The 17,604-nt window shown below is 37.9% G+C and overlaps 2 protein-coding genes across 7 annotated transcripts in view; one reads left to right on the plus strand and one right to left on the minus strand.

Annotated features, from left to right (window-relative positions):
* The window catches only part of FBXO16 (F-box protein 16), an 85,843-nt gene extending 75,526 nt beyond the window's left edge, over nucleotides 1-10,317 (minus strand). For 5 of the 6 annotated variants that reach the window (XM_037813029.1, XM_037813030.1, XM_037813025.1 and 2 more), the window contains exons 1-2: nucleotides 10,225-10,317; nucleotides 2,699-2,834 (exon numbers count right to left, since the gene is read on the minus strand). In XM_037813029.1, the coding sequence (XP_037668957.1) occupies nucleotides 2,699-2,834; nucleotides 10,225-10,268 (180 nt within the window). In that variant the 5' untranslated portion in view covers nucleotides 10,269-10,317. Of the gene's footprint in view, nucleotides 1-2,698; nucleotides 2,835-6,934; nucleotides 7,019-10,224 lie in introns of those variants that run through there. The other variant, XM_037813028.1, reaches the window with a different exon arrangement.
* Nucleotides 10,163-17,604, plus strand: part of FZD3 (frizzled class receptor 3) — a 140,626-nt gene continuing 133,184 nt past the window's right edge. The window contains exon 1 of the mRNA XM_037813024.1: nucleotides 10,163-10,293. The gene's annotated coding sequence lies outside the window, so the exon portion shown is untranslated. The remainder of the gene's footprint in view (nucleotides 10,294-17,604) is intronic.

Below are 17,604 nucleotides of genomic sequence, written 5' to 3' on the forward strand. Positions count from 1 at the left end.
AAACAGGAAACTACAAATGCTGGAGGGGATGTGGAGAAATTGGAACTCTTATTCATTGTTGGTGGGACTGTATAATGGTTCAGCCACTCTGGAAGTCAGTCTGGCACTTCCTTAGAAAACTAGATATAGAGCTACCATTCGATCCAGCGATTGCACTTCTCGGTATATACCCGGAAGATCGGAAAGCAGTGACACGAACAGATATCTGCACGCCAATGTTCATAGCAGCATTATTCACAATTGCCAAAAGATGGAAACAACCCAAATGTCCTTCAACAGATGAGTGGATAAATAAAATGTGGTATATACACACGATGGAATACTACGCGGCAGTAAGAAGGAACGATCTCGTGAAACATATGACAACATGGATGAACCTTGAAGACATAATGCTGAGCGAAATAAGCCAGGCACAAAAAGAGAAATATTATATGCTACCACTAATGTGAACTTTGAAAAATGTAAAACAAATGGTTTATAATGTAGAATGCAGGGGAACTAGCAGTAGAGAGCAATTAAGGAAGGGGGAACAATAATCCAAGAAGAACAGATAAGCTATTTAACGTTCTGGGGATGCCCAGAAATGACTATGGTCTGTTAAATTCTGATGGATATAGTAGGAACAAGTTCACAGAAATGTTGCTATATTATGTAACTTTCTTGGGGTAAAGTAGGAACATGTTGGAAGTTAAGCAGTTACCTTAGGTTAGTTGTCTTTTTCTTACTCCCTTGTTATGGTCTCTTTGAAATGTTCTTTTATTGTATGTTTTTTTTCTTTTTAACTTTTTTTTTCATACAGTTGATTTAAAAAAGAAGGGAAAGTTAAAAAAAAAAAAAAGAAAGAAAAACAAGGGAAAAAAAAAAGATGTAGTGCCCCCTTGAGGAGCCTGTGGAGAGTGCAGGGGTATTCGCCTAACCCACCTCCATGGTTGCTAACATGACCACAGACATAGGGGACTGGTGGTTTGATGGGTTGAGCCCTCTACCATAAGTTTTACCCTTGGAAAGACGGTTGCTGCAAAGGAGAGGCTAGGCCTCCCTATATTTGTGCCTAAGGGTCTCCTCGTGAATGCCTCTTTGTTGCTCAGATGTGGCCCTGTCTCTCTGGCTAAGCCAACTTGAAAGGTGAAATCACTGCCCTCCCCCCTACGTGGGATCAGACACCCAGGGGAGTGAATCTCCCTGGCAACGTGGAATATGACTCCCGGGGAGGAATGTAGACCCAGCATCGTGGGACGGAGAACATCTTCTTGACCAAAAGGGGGATGTGAAAGGAAATGAAATAAGCTTCAGTGGCAGAGAGATTCCAAAACGAGCCGAGAGGTCACTCTGGAGGGCACTCTTACGCACACTTTAGACAACCCTTTTTAGGTTCTAAAGAATTGGGGTAGCTGGTGGTGGATACCTGAAACTATCAAACTACAACCCAGAACCCATGAATCTCGAAGACAGTTGTATAAAAATGTAGCTTATGAGGGGTGACAATGGGATTGGGAAAGCCATAAGGACCACACTCTACTTTGTCTAGTTTATGGATGGATGAGTAGAAAAATAGGGGAAGGAAACAAACAGACAAAGGTACCCAGTGTTCTTTTTTACTTCAATTGCTCTTTTTCACTCTAATTATTATTCTTGTTATTTTTGTGTGTGTGCTAATGAAGGTGTCAGGGATTGATTTAGGTGATGAATGTACAAGTATGTAATGGTACTGTAAACAATCGAAAGTACGATTTGTTTTGTATGACTGTGTGGTATGTGAATATATCTCAATAAAATGATGATTAAAAAAAAAAAAAAAAAAAAGCCTTTGTCTCTAACCCAAGTGTCTTGTGTCTTTTATAGCAAAACAGCAGTGTTGTCTAATGTATTCACTTGGAAGCTGGGTAAAATCAAAGCCCAGACGTAACAGGGAGAAGGAAGATTTTTGGATTGATGACTTGGTGGAATGTGGTAGCTTTCACGAAGGGGAGAAATTGGTTTGTAGAAGCAAGATAATGAGGTCATTTTTATATACATTTTGATTGTATTTTACTGCCAACTAGATGTGGTGCTGGGATACAGGAATTGATAATGAGAACTCACAGACCTGCTGGTAAACTCTGTCCCTAAGTGAAGCAGGACAGAAATGCCCCAGAAGTTGCCCAGTCTTACCCCAGCATGATACTGAGTTCCCCCTGCACATCCCACCCCTTACTTTGGTGTATTTGACTAGTGCCTTCCCAGAATGCAGGTAGAAAATAAACTTAGAAGAACTGAGTAATGTGAGATTTATTCATTTTCTTTATTTGGTTAAATGTGCAGCATTACCCAGAGACCTCAACTCTAGCAAGGAAACCAGCTTTTTGAAGGGAACTCCTGACAGACCACTCTCTCCTCTTTCATTCCTGGTGGTTCCAGTGAAGAACCAGTGACAGAAGAAAAAAGGCAGCTAGAATGAGGGAGAGGAGGAGTGACAACGGAGGAAAGGACAAATACAAGACATTTTTTTGTATGTGTCGATAGACTCTGTGTCTATCGACAGCCTTGCCCACAAAACAAGGGTTAATAAAATTTTTTAGAAAAATTCTTCATTTTGTTTTTTTTATCCTTTACACAATCCTAAACAATTCCTGTTCATACTTTTGATAACCAAAATTTATAATAATGTTTTTCTTTGAAGCATGGGTCTTAAACTGAGAAAACATCTCTGGTCACTTACCTGGTCATTCAAAAGCTGATGGTTTAGCGGTGTCCAGGTACTCATCTTTGTCTGCATTTTGGGACCATCTATGCGTTTTGAAGGTGCAAATGCCATCATGAAATAACTGGATAGTCTTCCATAAGAAAAACTACACCTATCAGAAGAAATGAATAATATAATCTCCAGAATACTGAAAGTACTAACATCATAAAACCTGTTAGTATATTGGAAGAGGGAAAGGAGGAAAAGAACACTTAGGGAGCATTTTATACGTTAGGTACTCTTTAGGCATGCCCAATTAAAGCTCATAATAAACTGGAGATGTGGCAGGTTTTAGCTCATTTTACAGATAAAGAAAATGAGGCTCATTGAAGTTACATTCTCAGTGCAAGGTTATAAAGAAAGTGTTAGAACAGAGAATCACACACAGGTTGTTTAACTCCATTTTATTTTCAGTGGACCATGGGGGGAAATGCAGAATCACTGCCAGCTAAGGAGAGAAAGAATTGTTTTAAATTATAAAAACAGTACAATATAAAACACTTCATTCTTGTCTCTTGTGATATTAACTTTCTTCCTCCCCTGTTAACTTTCTGACATCTAAGGTACAAGGGTTCCAGCCTGATAGCATATTTAAAAAGTCGAATGTTGAAATGGATAAAGTCAAGGCTTTGGAGATAGGCAGATCTGAGTTCCTTTGGGGAAATTTGATGTTTCTAGTTGATCAGTATACAGGATGCCTTCTTTTGATTGATGCACTTTAATTTCCATGAGGAATTACTTTTCCCTCATTGTACTCTGCTGACTTGGTTAATCAAGGTGGCCTGCCTCTTCCATAGCCAAAGACTGGTAACGAGACTGAGTTAGGCCAGCTGGACTGAAAATGGATTATCTTTATTTTACAGATGTGGTAGTCATTCAATGTAGCATTAGTGCCCTGAATAGACTATTAAACTGTTTTAGCTCTCTCATTCCCCAGAAACCTCATGTTCTTTTTTTTTAAATTTTATTAATATTTATATTTATTATATTTATGATTTTACATAATATTCTCATAAGTTTTACATTTCTTCTGTATCTGTGATTAAAACCAATTCTCATTCATTTCACCTGTATTCATAATCTCTAAAATTCCCAATGAAAAGAAATAACCAACAGAAGATTCCCTTTAGGATAACTTTCAGCCTCTTCTAAGAAAATATTTCTTTTGAATACCATGCCCTTATACATTTTCCCTTCATGTTTTCTACAGGTTCCCTTCTCCATAGTTCCCTCCTTAAAGTTATCACATAAGCCCAGTAAACCACTTTTATAAAACAAAAATAATTCAATTATACAGCATGGCAATCTCAAGTTTCAAATAAGTATGTGAATACAAATGCAAATACCAGACATCAACTTGCCCACAGTTTAAGAAACTATCATGTTCTCTCTTATCCATTTGTGAGCCACCTGATATCCTTGCAATACATTTCTTCTTCTGCTTATGTCAGCTAGAATCTGTTCCTGTTGGTTGTGACCAAATATTTTTTACCTTATACAGGGGTAAAGACTGGCTCTAATTCTTAATAGCTGTGTAACTTTTTGCAAGTTATTAATCTATGAGTCTCAGTTTCCTCATCTATAAAATGAGGATAAAAATAGCTGCTTAAACAGCTGTAGCAAAGATTAGAGAAAAGGATCGGGCAGGGTGCCTGACAGATAGTTGGCCTCAATAAGTAGCAACTTTCCTGCAGCCGTCTTGTAACTTCCTATCATTTACAGAGTACCTCTGAACCTGTCCTGTAGAGGGCTATAACAAAATATTTAAAGGTGGAAAAAATTTGAAAGCAGATTTGTTGTGGTTTCAAAATATATCCTGAGATTCTGCTTGCTTCTGTCTTCCTTCCTTTCTGAAGGAAGCTTCCCATTGGAAGGTAGCAGTGGTGACAGGTGGCCAGGGCCTATCCGCTTGATGCATGAGCTCCAAAAATTACTCATCAATAAACAAATACTGGATAATTTTTTTTTTTTAATCATTATTTGGGGACTGATACAGAATTTTCCCAAATGCTATTTCTGAAATCTCTGAAGCTTCCACTTGACTTATAACATTTTCTCTCAGGCTTAAGTTATGGTTGAAGAAAACGCCAATGTTTTAAAACCTGAGGGGTGTTGCTAGACAATGTTTCCCTGCAGTTGTTTGCTGCCACCATACCAAGGGTTTAGCTCAGTCCTCAGGTTCTTCTCAGTCCCTCTCAAACCGCTAATTATCTGAGTTATTACATGCTTAGCTAAGTTACACAAGGCATAAGAAATGATTTCATTACAATATTATTAACTGGCAGCTATAAAAGTACATGTGAGCAGGCAAATTATAGACCCAAAGCTTGGTCACAGAGTCTACATCTGCCCAGTTAAAAATTATATATGTATTTTTATTGTTGTTGTTATTTATGTTTTGCCTTTCTTCTCTTTAAACAAGCTGTTTTTAATCTTTGTTGAAGATCATAATGCTCAAGAATATGATGAAAACTATGAATCTTCTTCCCCTGAAAATGCACATGAACATAAAATTTTGCTTATCCCTGGTCAAAACTCCTTATTCTGAGTTGAGAAACCTTCTCTCCAGAGTAGGTATAAGAAACAAGATCCTTTCTGAATGATTCTCGGCACAATTTCTGAATAAAAACAAAGTAGCTTTTCTAGGTGATTACCCAAGATCCTGTGCTGGTTGTTTTCTTTTTCCTGGTTCCTTAGAGCTAGAAATTCCTGGACTTAGGCCTTCTGCAAGTCAATTTGAGGAAAGTTGGTATTCAGGTGATAGGGCTGGCCAGGCAAAGCGCCCTTTTGGTAATACAGTCCTGGAAAGGTATGCAAATTGGGGTGCCCTGCCCTGTATTTTTTTATTAGCCTTTTACAATTTTGTCCTCCTTCCTCCATTCCAAAAGATGAGCAGTGTATGTTTATGCATGCACACACATGTTCACAGTATAGACTGCTAGCTACTGTTTAAAAGGCAGAAATTTTGATATGACACAAAAAAATAATTCCTCCCACTCTATGAAGAAGCCAAAGCAAGTTGTCTTCCTCTCCTTCCTCATATAAGGATTCCTGTTGCTTTTTTGTGGCTTCTTTTCCCCAATGGCTGTTCTTGAATGTTCATCTTTAACTTTCCTTCAGACAAAAATGTGGAAAGTGGGCCTATGGACCTAGCCCCCAAAATTATGGTTCTAACTCCACATTCAGCAGTAAAGATGCATCCTCTGGTAAAGTTCCAGTGGCCACACATCTCCAATCTGATTTTTCAAGCCATTCTTCCCACTGTCACTGTTATTCAACAACATTTACTAAGTACCCATTGGGCCTGTCTTACGGAGTATAAAGCTGAGAGTTTCTGCTCTAACGGAATTCACAGTCTACTGTTAGGTATTTTTAAAAAGATTAGTTCATCATGTTATTTTCAGCTCAAAAACTTTCAGAGGCTCTCTAATGGCTACAGAATAGTGAAACTCCTTACCATGGAAGTCTAGCTCTACTATGATTTTTATACCAACCTACCTTTCCAGCCTCATCCTCCCTCTCTTCCTTCATGTACTCTATGCCCAGACATGCCAAAAACCTGACGACTCCATGAACATAGCATGAAATTCTGATGCTTCTGTATCTTTGCTTATGTGGTTTTCTCTCACTTGGAAACCTAACCACAGTAGCATATAATAGTTACTCAATTAAAATTTGTTAAATAAGTGAATGAATGAATGAGTAGTATATGGGGGGGATTAAGGATTAAAACTAGTAGAAATTTTGGGTGAACTCAGAAGTTTTAGAATTCAGCACTGGGATTATACACAGGATGATCGAATTTTTTTGGACTTTACAAAGCAGAATAGTGTTGAGTTTCTCTGCAAACACACAACTCACCCATTGTACACTGCAGTAGCACTGGAGAAAGGAATCTCAGATATTATTAGGAAATTGGTAGGGTATGTTAGACTTATATATAAATTCATCTTATTTTTAATTCATTAAAAACAGAGACAGAACTATAATACAAAGCAAAGAGCTAGTGACTGATAGGCATATAATAATTATTTGCTAGTTGTTAATTTCCTAAGTATGAAATATCTGGCACTTTAACTGCAGCTGAAACAGCAAAGCAAAACGTAATCCCCAAGAACACTGACAAGGGTTGTGAGAGGCCCAAGAAGATCTGAGAGTGGATCTCTCAAAGGAGAGTCTCCATCTTTTTCATGCACTCCCTACTGCTCTCACCTCTTTTAGCTCTTCTCCCTCTTCAAGCTTCATGCAGTGGTGTTGCCATAGTTGTACTAGCTCAGCTTTTCGACTCCTTCCAGCCCCCACCCCTTCTAGCTTCCAGTAGTCCAATCACAACCTATAAATCCTGTCGCTGGCATCCAAGGTCTCTTAGGCAACAGTGTGTGGTCTCTTGATTGGCCAGGAGATCCAGGAGGGTTGGCTCCAAAATTGGGCACAGGGATAAAATTTAAAAAAGGGTGAGCAACAAGAGAGTGAATGGAGAGGCTGCAATACCGGGATATAATACTAGATTGAAGATACATTCAATCCCAAAAGAAGCAACACTGAAAGCCCTCATTCAAGATATACTCGTCTTCCAAATCAGCCTTACCTTCTAAGCATGCCCAGTTATAATGCTTTGGTCACTCCGAGGCTCCAAAGTGCAAATTTCCAGGTTTTACAAACAGCCAACAGGTAAAAGAAGGCTGGTGGAAAAAAGAATTAGCAACTGGTTCAATGAAAGAATAGCACCTGTAACAGAAGTGGAAGGACATGGGAAAATGGCCAAAACCACGAATGTTTCTCAACACAAATTTCAATTTACTGGATTATGGAATTCAGGCTGACTGACAGATACATAAGAGAACCAGCAGATGGCATGCCTTCATAAGAATAACTCTAAATTCGGGAAATCTTAAAATCCAGATTAATTTAGTTAATTAAACGTATTGAGCATCCATGTTATAATAAGAGGTGGAGCAAAAATACAAGGATAAAAAACAAAATCTAGTGAGGAAGTCTAGAAAATGCATTGGATAAATAAATAACATAAGGCCCACAGTGATAACCGCTGTGACAGAACTATAAAGAAGTGTGGAGAATACCAACAAGATCAAAATTCCAGAAAGGAACATTTTTAGTAAAAGTAAGGCAAAGCAGTTTTTATAGGCAAGTGCTAACTACAAAACAAAGAAAAGAGAAGAACAAAGAAGTGAGAAAGAAAAAGAAAGGCATTATCTTATGTTTCATAAAAAATATAAGAATGTACTCTCTTCCAACTTAAATGCAAATCCTGTTTGTATTGTTTCATAGTTTTGAAATAGGCAGAGTTTGTCTATCTTTAATTTAAAAAGAAAAATGACGCCCACAGAGGTTGCTGTTTTCCTTAAGTTAACAAAGGATCAGTAAGTGGCCAAACTGAAATTAGAACCCAGGTTGTCTGAATTCCAGTGTAGTGGTTTTCCCACATGACCAGGTTGTGTATAATTTAATAAACAAAAGCCTTTGGGGAGGGGGGTGACCCGGGGAGGTATGTAGAAGCAATACTAAATTACCATGTATTACTATTTAACGTGTATGGTTTCAAAACGGGTTCATCCAGATAGAGACCAGTTTTAACAATGCAGAGAGTGCTGTGTCTCTTTGTGAAGTTCCTGCTCATTAAAGACTTTCTCTTGGTGGTTACAACATGGAATTAAAGAGAGATGGGATAATAGAGAGCATGTCACTTTATGCCAATGGGATTTGAGTATTTTTTATCCCTGAATATAAGGTCTTTTTCGTCTACTTCTCAATCAGCACCCTCTCTGGGCCTCTGGTTTTCCTGTACCTCATTCATCTGACTACTGTGCACCAATGAAAGTGTCAGTCACAGAACTCACACTGTGTTCATAGTGATCACATTAGTTCAATGTCCAGGATGTTTAAACATTACTTTTACACTTGATCTTAGCCAAAAGGCTGAGAAGCAATTTTAACATTACTTTTAAATGAAAATCTTCAAACAAGGAAAAGTTTAGAGACTTTCATAAGAATCCCCATGGAGACTTTTAAAAATGTTAACATTTTGCTTCATGTGTTTGTGTTAACAAATACAGTTGAAGCCCTTTAGGCACACTTCCCAGATCTCATTCCCCTTCCAGCCTTCATAGAGGCAACCATTGAAAATGAAATTGGTATGCATCCTTCTTGTTTATTTTCATGCTTTCATTATGTATACATACATGCTTTTGCCTTCATAAATAATATCTAACATGGTTAGGTGTTTTTTTTAAAGGTATCATAATTTACATATATCACATTTTGCTTTTTTCACTCAATGTTATATTTTTGAGATTTAATCATGTTAATACATTCAGTGATAATTTCTACATCATTCCCACTTTAAGATGTGAACTATGGTGTGTCCCAAGCTTGACAGTTTTTACAGTAAGGGTAGGATGGGGTGTAAATTGCATAAAAACGCACCTGGCAGCAATCTCCAGAAGTTCCGCAGGTACACGGGATCTGGAAATAACACCATGCAGGCACAAACAGATTCTTTCGCACACACTATCTGCCTCCTCACTCACCCTCAGTGAAGGCAGCAGTGGTTTCACAAGACAGACTTCTCTACAATCAGCCTAAGGATCAATACTAGCTTAAGCCCTGTTTCCTACCAGCCGAACAAAATGACACCTACGAAGTCTAGGTAGAAGAAAGGAGCCAAGAAGAGAAAGAAAGATAACACGGTCTAGCGGAAAAGAAAAACAGTCTTGGCTTTGAATGTACTTAGAGTAAAATCGTTTAATCCCTCTGGGCGTTCTTTTCCTCGTCTGAAAAATGGGAGGGTGGGTTTAAAAGGTCTGTATGGGCTTTTTCAGCTCTAAAATCGTTTGTGTAAAAACGAAGAGGGGATACATTTTCTAAGGAGCAAAATGTGGGAACGTCACCAACAAAAATCTTAAGCTCCACTTGTTTACTAAGATCTTCGCAAAGAGGATGTAAACTGTTCCCGGGCAAATATCCTGTCGGCTTCGTTGTTTTCAGCATGGAGTTCTGCAACGGGATAGTTGCCCACCTCTACCCACACCCTTTGCCTTCCGCAGCACCCGGTGTTCAGTCTCTTCACCACCTCCAACCCCCGGGGGTCTCGAAGTCTGCACACTAGTTCTCAGATATTGGGGGTTCTTGCAATGTCACAGGTCTGGGTGATAGAGAGTCGGCGCACTGTTGCAGCAGGGAAGGGAGTGCTCTGCAAGAAAGTCTGAGTGCATACATGAAAAATTCTTCTAGACTTCGAAACCACTACGCTGGTGCAGGTCAGCTACGGGAGTAACCCTAGGCGCGAGACAGGGAACATGAACAAGGCTCGACCACCTTCGCGCAGCCAGGCTCAAAATGGGTTCTTTCGGCTGAGCGTACGCAGCGCGCCTGCGTCATGCGTGCGCGCGCGCGCTCGCTCCCCGGACCGCGCTCCCCAGCGCTCGGGAAAGCTCGCGTTCGCTCTGAGGCGCGCTCCGGCGGTCCTCAATCGCTCCGTTTACCTGAGAGAGTGCTGGCCATCCCCGGCCGGTGCTGCAGCCACCATCGCATCCGGCCCCCCGAGGTCTGAGGTGAGCACCGAGGCGTGCGGTCCCCTTACCTAGGTTAGAGGGAAAAGGGAGCACCAAGTGTGGAGAATGAGGAGGTGCCGCTGCTGCCGCCGCTGTTGCCTGCTCTAACCCTGTGCTGAGAGCCACCAGCAGCTCCGGCACCACCTCCTCGGGGATCGTTATTCTCGTCTTGGCCAAAACAAAAGCCTTTAGCTCCGGGCTGTGGCAGGGTGTCTGAGAGGCTTCTTCTGATTGATGTCGGGGTAAACGGGTGCGGAGAAGACGAGTTTGAGATTAAGGGGTGAGGTGGGAAAATGCCCTCGGAGATTATTAACCCTCTCCTCCCAAACCTGGCAACCTGTGCGAGTGTGGACCGTGGCTCCCTCTCCTCCCGCTCCCCCGCCCAAAACATTCGCGGTGAAAGGTGGATTGATGTCGAGCCCGGCTTACTTCAGTCGTGAAACGCGGGGGTGTGTGGCGCAGCCCGCCGCCGGGGAGCGTGTGTGGGAGGACGCGGCCTGGAGGAGGGGGGCGAGGACAATGCACCGAGGTCTCCAGCTCCGCCGGGTTTGAATTCTTCCCTTTTTTAGACGTCATTTTAGTATTTGGGCTGACTTTTTATTTCCATGGCATAAAAGTTGTACCTTCATCCCATCACTTTGGAAAGTCTGTTGCTTCCTCCCACATGCTTGCCCCATTGCCCCATAAAGTACGTATATTTTTTATGGGGTACTTTTGGATAATTAATAGATGGCCTCTGAAAGAAAGGTACTGTTAAAATATTACGCAAATAAATCATTTTTAAAAAGATTTGAAACTCTTAGAGGTTTTTAAAATTTTAGGAATGTGAGTTGCGTCTCCTCTGTGAGAGAAGGAAAGAAGGCTTTTCTAGGAACAAAAGCACATTCTATTAATTTAGGGATAGGAGTAGACTTAAAGTTTAAAAATACCTACCCCGTAGAAGTGGTCCAGTTTTTGAATTTTGATTCCCTTTTAAATTTAGGCAGATGCAGTAGCAGAGCGGTTCTGCAGAATCAATGGCTGTTATAAAGAGCAGTATACAAAGTATAAAATAAGAGTATTTGAACAAAACCTTATTTTATAGGACTCCTTTTGTTAGGCCTACATGTTTAATTATGGGAATTGGGTTGCTCTGCAAAGCCAATGCAACAAGAGCAAGGAAACAAAGACCTGACATTGGGACTGTTACCTTCCTCCTCAGCCTCCTTTTAGCCTTTAGTGGTTGGTGTGCAGTCAGCCTTTTTTTTACATTGTAGGCTGGAAGAGGAATAGACAAATCTTTAGTTGTGTTATTAAGAAGCAGTTACTCCTCAAAGTAATGCTTTCCATCCTTACTTTTAGACAAATCAATACCAGTTTTTTCCTCCAGGAAAAAAAAATCCACTTGAAATAACAAATCACTACCTAAAGGTAAAAAGATTCAGAATTAGGGGACAGTAGGAAAGAGGTGTAAATGCTTGGTTGGATAGGCTTGGAAGTACAGCGCTGAAGGAGAAATATAATTAAGATACAGCCCTTCACTTTCCATGTTGCCCTGTTTCTAGGGAAATAACATGTTTTCCCTCCAAAATGCTTTGAAACTATTAGAAACCTAAGTGAGTTATTAATAAAGCTTAACATTCCACCCTCTTTCCTCTTTTTTTCTCATCAACTTACTAATATCCTCTACCTCTTCTGCTTAAATCTGTGTGGTCCATTAATAGAAGAAGAAAGCACTTATGCTTTCTTATGCTTTTTCATTTCTTTTCTCATTTTAGCTACTATAGTCCTTTGAGTTTTATTTTATGCTTTGAGCCTTTGGGTGGATTTTTCTTAGGGGTACAATTGAAATACTTGAAGTAGGGAGGGTTGAAGGGAATTTAATAGCAAAGTGCACATTCTTTCTTTGTATAGTACAATGTGACTGCTTTATCATCCAGGAAGGGTAGAGGAGATTTTTGCTAACAGTAGTCCTCTGTTTCCTATTTGACATCAGGAAAAATATCTACTGGACTTAAATTTCATATTAGTTTGTTGGTAAAACTGTAAGATTTTATATCAAAAGTTATTCTGAGCCTATTAGTTTGTTGATGTTAGGATGCTATTGACTTGATCTTTAGGAAACACAGTTCTTACCACATCTTTACCTTATTTCATGGGGGAGGGGGCATTGTCCCCAACTTTTTTTACTCCCAAATCTGTAGAATTGTGACTGCTTAGTTCCGCAGCTGCCCACAAATAGAGCAATAATGCCGATAAAAAGAATGGTTTGGAAAAGACGTGGTGGAGAAATTATTCAGTATAGACTGGAGAAAATGTATTAGCAGGGTCTTGAGGAATGAAATCAAGGTGTTCAATTCTGGCATTATTATAAGACTGGGAATAAATATTCAAAGAGTAAAAACTTCCCTGGGTAGGGAAGAGTTTTAACTGACTATTGTCTCAAAAATGAATTCTTTCTTTTCTTTGCTGAGAACTATTGACAGTTTTGTGGATCCAAGGAATGCATTGCAAATGAACCTTGAGGTGAATATAACTAGGCTAGTGGGCTTAAAAAATATATATATAACAACACCTTTGGTCCCCAAATTCTATGTCATTGAAATTTACAAAGCATCCCTTGCTAAGGAAAAATACCAAGGGCTTGATGTTACATTATTTTCTGATGAACAGATTTTACTTAGAGAAACTGGACTGCAATTTCAACCCAACTTTTATTGGTCCAGAATCTGACCATCTTTTAACTTTCCAGTTTTTATTTTCAGATTCATTAAAAAAAATCTTCTGCTTTTTTAGTATTAAAGTAATGTGTAATTTGTAAATATGGACCGACTTTTGATGCCTACCATTCATTGTGATTTTGAACCTAGATGTATTTGTTTTCCTGTTTTGTTTTAAACTATCCCTCAACACATTGGAAGATGAAGTTATTTGTTGTAATCAGTAGATGACAAGATGGATTTTAAAAATTAGGAAGATGAAGTAGAGAAAGTCAGAAAAGGTCACTTACTCTGAGATTAATCAAAATCTAGGCCCTATGATTAAATACGAACTATGTAAACTTTCCTGTAGCAACCAGGAGGCAATATTTTGAGAATGAATTTATTTTTAAAATAAGATATGGAAAACAAAAGGCCAAAGACCACATGGGCTTTAGGAAAAGGAAAATAACCCTCAGGGCATTGATTGTGCTTGGGGTGTATATTTACCCTCTCTAAAAATGTAAGTTCCTTGAGCAAAGGAACTCAGTTTTTCCGAGGTAGTCATTGTTAATCCTTGTAACTCATTCTTGGAAAACGGAGCCTGAAAGAAAGACAAAGAATGTTCCTCCTAGCCCCCCACTGTAGCCATTGTATAGCCTATATTTACTTTGAAGGAGCTCGCTGATGGTATTTCTGAATTGGAAATGCAAAATGTTATCTGCATTTATAGGATTAAATCTATATTGAAAATGATGAAATGGACCACTTTGTATACAGAAAGCGTGAGTTACAGTAGAATTGATGACGTCATTTGCTGGACCCTCTTGATAAGCCCTTAGGGCCCACATTTTTTCATTTTTCTTTTGGGATTCAGCCTTGTTTCCTCTTCACAATTGCCACCTCTTGCTTTTCCCACCTGAGTTCTTTGGGTCTAGCTTTGCAGCGAGTCTAGGAAGTCTTCCAAGGTTGCATCCCCTTCTTTATTGCTGTTCCTCAGGAAAAATACTAGGCTTATTATATTTTAAGCGTTTTTACTTTTCTCACTAAAAGAAAACTGGTAAATAATAATTGGAGAATACCAGATTTCTGATGTTTCACATTTATAAAAATAGAAATGTGTAGGTTTAAAAATATCTAAACCCTTTTGTTTTCTGATGGAATAATAGTATTTTATATTCTTCTATGGAGAAGTGAATGTGCCTCTTTTTATTAAAAAACCTTTTTATTTTGAAATAATTTCAAACTTACAGTACAGTTGCAAAAATAATACATAAGATATATATACACACACACACATATATATGTATAATTCCAATATATTCCCTATCCAGATACCCAGATTTACCAACTTTTAACATTTTGCCACATTTGTTATATCTGTCTACTTCTTAACATTTGAAAGTAGGTTGCATACATCATGCTTCTTGAACACTTAATACTTGCATGTATGTTTCCCAAGAACAAGGATAATGAAATGTGCTTCTTAACCCATAAATAGGGCATGAACAACTGTGGCCATACCACTCATTTTTTGTTGGGCCTTAGCCCTTGAAGTTGCTCCCTACAATTATGTTAACCCAGCAGGTCCTTTTATTCAGTTGAGATATTGCAGATTCCTGTAGTAAAAAAATGGATACTATCAATAAGAATGTCAAAAAAGACTATTAACCTTTATTTAGTGAGTGGCTATATTTTGACAGGATCTCTTTGTGTCTAGTACCTTTTCTATGTCGTGTAGGTCTGGAACTTCATCTTGTAGCTTTTTCATGGATGAGCCCACTTTAGGAAAAAAGGACTTGCTATCCACACTTACATGAGACTGATTAGAAAAAGAAAGTTACTTCATTATATTACTGAAGACTAATTTGGAAATATGTATCAAAAGTTTTTAAAATGTACATACGATTTTACTCATCTGAAAGGCAATCTGACTTTTTTCGGTATAGAAAATTAGTTTTTGACTCAAACTAAGTTGGTCATCACTTTTTTGCTTTTCTTACCACCTACAGTGGAAAGGGCAGTTGTGAGTCCCTTGGCTTGTTGCTTAACCAGCAGCCAACAAATCAGTGATTCAACTAGTATTTATATTTGTCAGCCACTCAGCACACAAATGTGGATTTAGCAGAGGCTAATTATTCCATGCACAAAATAATGTACCATAGGTTCTTTTATAAAATCCCATAGAGCATTTATAATATTTTATTTTTTAAACAACTGAAATAGTTGTATTCTATTCTATGCACATATATTTTTTTCTGACAAAAATGGGATTTTATATATAGATACCGTTTTATAGACTTTTTTTCACATATTGTTTAGTGAATGTCTTATCATGTCAGTAAATATAAGTCTATGATCATTATTTTTAGTGACTAGATAACTATTCCACTATGAGAATATACTATAATTTATTTAACCAATCACTTACTGGTAGTCTTAAAATAAACTACCAAAACTTGTTGTTTCAGTTTTTCACTATTATAAATGTTGTTACACTAATATTTTGATTATGCATCATGTGTACTTGTATGTTTACTTTCTTAGAATAGATTATAAATTTGCTGGGTCAAATTGTGCGTATTTTGAGGGCTTTTGATATAAATGACCATTTTTTTTGAAGTACCAGTTTATATTCCCACCAATAGTTTTTGAAAATGTTCTTTTCCCTATACTATGTCCTACACTGTGTTGTATCATTGTCATTTTTGGTCATCGGATTGGAAAAAATGTTACCTCATACTTGGATTTTTTATTAGTAAAGTTGAACATCTTTTTATGTGTTTATTGGCCATTTGTATTTATTTTATAAATTGTGTGATTTATATCCTTTGCCCATTATCTATTAAAGTGTTACTGTTTATCTGCTTTCATGTAAAAAAATTTTGTTTTGTGTACTACTTTTTCTGATCATATAATTATATAAAAATATACCTGTACTCTTTTAAATTATTCTATTTTAGGATAGCACTTCTAAAAATGTGATTTATAGACTACTTTTAACAGTACTGGAGATAATTGTTAGAATGCAGATCATTCTCCACAGATTCAGATTTCTTAAACCTATATGTGTGTCGGGGGTGGGGGGGGTGGTGTCCATGAATCTGCTGCACATTAAAATTAGAGAATTGGTGTTTGGGAGGAATCTTTGCACTGCCTGTTTTCTTTTGTCTCACTGCTTTCCATTTTTATTCTCATTTATTTTAATAATCATAAACTACACTTTTAATATACCAAGATTATTATCTTACTGCATCATAACATAATAGATTTTACAAAAGTGTTTTGATATTTGATAATTTGGATTTAGTAGTACACAAAGGAAACACCTTTGGAAGAAGGTGGAAAGCTTCAGTCCAAATGTGGCAAAAGGAACAACGGAGAGGAAATCAGGTAGAATAGATGGAGTAGGCAGAAGTATAAGGAAGTGTTTTTTTCTAGTTTTAAAAACCCAGTTGCTCAGTTTCTTCTCAAGTACTATATGGTAGTCTTCTTTGAACCATAAATTTGAAAACCATAACTTGTTGAAAAATAGAGTAGTCTAAATGAAATTCTTGGTATTATTATACTTATGTTTAGTAGGGAGCAGTGAATTTTTTTTTTTTAAGTTGCAAGCAGATGAACATACTACATGAACAACAAACTACAAAGACTGAACTTACGTGTGTGTTTTAACACTGAAATCAAATAAAGCTTTCAACAGTTATTTTACACAATTTTAATGATACACATAGTTGTTACTGTGCTGCATAGTACTTGAGCTTAAATATAAACAACTATGTTTAATATCGGTTTTCTATAGCTACACTCAAATCTTTGAGATCATCTTGAAGGAGAAAAAATGGCAGGCCAAGAAGCTATCCCAAAGATCGCTGCTAATAGATATCAGGGAAATTTAGACTTCGGTCAGGGCTTGCTTATAACTTAAGTGTTCCTAGTTCCAGACGCTACAGACTTCTTTTTTACCACTCAAGACCATCTACTTTTGGAAGAAACTGGCAAGATTCAGCCACAGTTTTACTTTCCCCAAATAGTGTTCTGACTGTTAACTGAAGTTTCAGATGCAGCAGTCCCAATCATAGATGACCAATGCGGAAAGGATAGTGTCTTTCCCTGTTTAAGTCGTAGCAGCTCCAGGCCCCAAAGTCTATGTTATCATGGGCCTTAGTATTTGAGTTGTCCTGTTCTCTTAATCTGGGTTTCTGAGAATTTCTGAACCTGAAGTTTTCTCATTTTTTGCCAACCTAGGTTCTCCACAGAAAAGTATTCAGTGCACATGAAACAAAATAAAATAAAAACAAGTTTAACATCATGACCAAATCAAAGTATGATAGCTTAGAATATACTTTTTTATACCAGACCTCCCTTCCACTCTATCCATACCCCTCCAGCTTTAACTGAGAATCACATGTGTTCTTTTTCCTGGAAAAGTAGAGGCAAGTGAAAGATTCTAAAGTTTAGTGGAAGCTGTAATTGGGAATCATTCCTATTTCTGCTGTTACTTTTTAGGGATGATTCTCTGTGCAGCCTGGCTGGTAATGGTCATTTGTTGCTCAAATCCTTCTATTTCAAGGACTGTATCTAAATACTAAATTTTTGTGCTATATAAACAGATCATAAAATATGGTTGATA

The sequence above is a fragment of the Choloepus didactylus genome, chromosome 20 (genome assembly GCF_015220235.1).
Source record: "Choloepus didactylus isolate mChoDid1 chromosome 20, mChoDid1.pri, whole genome shotgun sequence".
NCBI lineage: Eukaryota > Metazoa > Chordata > Mammalia > Pilosa > Megalonychidae > Choloepus > Choloepus didactylus.